General features: G+C 43.3%; 1 protein-coding gene across 1 annotated transcript; it reads left to right on the top strand.

The window, feature by feature from the left end:
• Positions 1-1804: 1804 nt before the first annotated feature.
• On the top strand, positions 1805-2323 carry MSGN1 (mesogenin 1). Its single transcript, XM_074864699.1, has one exon. The coding sequence runs from the start codon at positions 1805-1807 to the stop codon at positions 2321-2323; it is 519 nt and encodes a 172-aa protein (XP_074720800.1).
• Positions 2324-2660: the final 337 nt, after the last annotated feature.

Here is a 2660-nt window from a genome sequence, read left to right as displayed (position 1 = left end):
AAGCAGAGCTCAGAATACAATAAGGTAACCATAAAATCTAAAGCAATCCTGACTGTGGGGAGCTGTGCCCCGAGTTCCTGTGTGTGGTAGATGTCATCGTGGTCAAACTGTCTCAACCTAGGTTGAAATGTGAAAAACCTTCACTTTTTGTTTCTTCCTTATTCATCTCAGCCTAAAATCTGGAAGTCTCCCCGAAGCTGCTTCCCAAAATTTTGATCCCAAACTCATAAAAATTCACAAAAGCCATCCTAATGACTATGGTGAATATTGGATTATCTTTTTTTTTCCTGAGTTGTTGTAGTGAGGATTTCACAATCAGAAAGAAACAGTGTATTCCAGAAATCCTCAGCTTGCTTCAGCCATGTGTCATTCAGAGGCATTTCCGCCCGCTTTTTTCAGAGTGGATTGTGGTACACACAAAGATTGTTACACAGAAGGAATCTCTAAAAGATATTCTACTTTTCTTTTTCCTTCAGGTTGGCACTCTTTCTCCCCTTCTTTTCATTATATATTATATTTTGCTTCCATTATGGGCCAATACAAAGTCATGGCTGTCAGACAAGTTGCTCAGTAGAGCTGCAGAGCTCAGTAGTTTTGGACAGTTTTTCTGGCTCTCCTAATGATTTGCTGTGTGATTTTGGGCAAGTTACTCCTTGCCTCTGCTGATCCATTTCCTGAGAGTAATAGAGATCATTAATCATCACTGTAAGCTGTTCTGAAGCCTAGAGATGAAAAGTGCTCATTATTAATGCTATTAATTTCTAAGATATATATTTTCACTTGAACTGCCTAACATATAACTTCACTGTTGCGTTGAGTCAGGGCTGGAAAAACTCTTTTTGACAGAAGAATGGGTTCCTAGAGGTAGAAAATTTTACAGAAGTAGCTTGTAGTCTTCTCTCATACACGTCTAATCTGCATATTACATCGAATTAAATTTCTATGTAAAACATTTGTCTGGGCCCAAAGTTTACACACTGTTTATTTCCTAGACTTTTTTTTTTTTTTTTAATTCCATTTTCCTATTTCCTTTTTAAAATTGGACTTTAACTTTGTTTACAATTACAGATTTCCTTTTTGATTTCCCAGCCATGATTTAAAATAGCAAATGAATCTACAGACTGAAGGTAATGCATTGCTGTTCTTTCCTCCTTTCTCCTGTTGAAAACCAAAATGATCCAGAGAGAAGTTACAATCGAATGAGAAGAGGAATCCACAGAGCCATAACATGCACAAATCCAAACAAACTATCTTTGATTTTCACAATTAAGATGCAGATAATAAGAGACAACTTCAGTAGCAGTCAGCATGGATCAAATCATCACTGCTCTAGTGTTATCACCTTCAAATAGTTATGCAGAAATCAGGGTTTGGTAGCTTAAATTCAGAGTTTGTTTTAGTGGTCATTATCTTTAAGTCCTACATCTGTAAATTGTTTTGTAAAATTGTTAATTTTCTTTTTCCTCTCTTACCACTTATCCCCCCAGTGCAACGTTGCACGTAGATGCGCAGCCTTAATTGGTTTAGTTGCAAGCAGATAATCTTTTTTTCCTCCTTTCTCACTGTTGCCTGTTAGCTTAAAGGCTTTTTAGCTGAAGGTTGATAATTATCATTGAGAAGAAACTAGCACATCAGGAGTTCATTTTCCATCTTAGCACTTGTGGTACTCCTTTGAACTCCTCTCACCAAACCTGCATTCCCACTCTGTCACTTTCCTTCCTCCGTCATAAAAAGGTCTCTGCAGCTGGAGGCCCCAGCCTTTGCTGGCAGGCAGGGCATTGCTTCTCCCAAGCGCTCCTCCAGCATGGACAAACTGCATGAGACATTGATAAACATGGAAGATGCTTTGGGTTCGGAGCACTCTGTCTGCTTATCGTCCTGGGACTGGAAAAGTGCCGCAGGGGCTTTCGAGCTGCACCCCATCTCGTCTCCGCACAGCTTATCCCCGACACCCTCCTTTGAATCCTACTCCACGTCCCCTTGCCCAGTGGCGGCAGAGACCCCCTACGGCAGCGGCGGTGGCAGCAGCTTGGTGGGCTACAGCCTGGTGGACTTCCCCCCCGCCTACCTGCCCAGCCCCGGGCAGGCTCGGCTGCCCAAGGGCACCAAGGTGCGGATGTCTGCCCAGCGCAGGAGGAAGGCCAGTGAGAGGGAGAAGCTGCGGATGAGGACCCTGGCCGACGCGCTCCACACGCTGCGCAACTACCTGCCCCCCATCTACAGCCAGAGGGGACAGCCCCTCACCAAAATACAAACCCTGAAGTACACCATCAAGTACATCAGCGAACTGACGGAGCTCCTCAACAGCGTCAAGCGGGTGTAGACGGCACCTGGAGCACCCACCCCGGCACGCTCAGGGTCTTTACAAACAAAAAACCAGCAAGATTTCTTCCTTGCCAGAGTACACGGACACAGGGTGTAAGAGGAGGACGGAGCAAGGGAGGGAGAACGAGGGCCATCGTTGTACATAGGACGCAATTCTGGAAGGTGATGTAGGATTACCTAAAAACCTGAGCTGCAGGTTACTGAGACAGAAGTCTTGCTTTTTTTCATGTCCATTTTTTTTTTTTTAATAATAAGCTTCTGAGAAATATTAAACCTAGTCTGATACAAAAGTAAAAAAAAAGCCAACTGATCTTCCTAGGATTTACATATCACTG

The sequence above is a fragment of the Strix uralensis genome, chromosome 3, assembly GCF_047716275.1.
Source record: "Strix uralensis isolate ZFMK-TIS-50842 chromosome 3, bStrUra1, whole genome shotgun sequence".
NCBI lineage: Eukaryota > Metazoa > Chordata > Aves > Strigiformes > Strigidae > Strix > Strix uralensis.
This window is presented reverse-complemented; position numbering and strand designations above follow the sequence as displayed.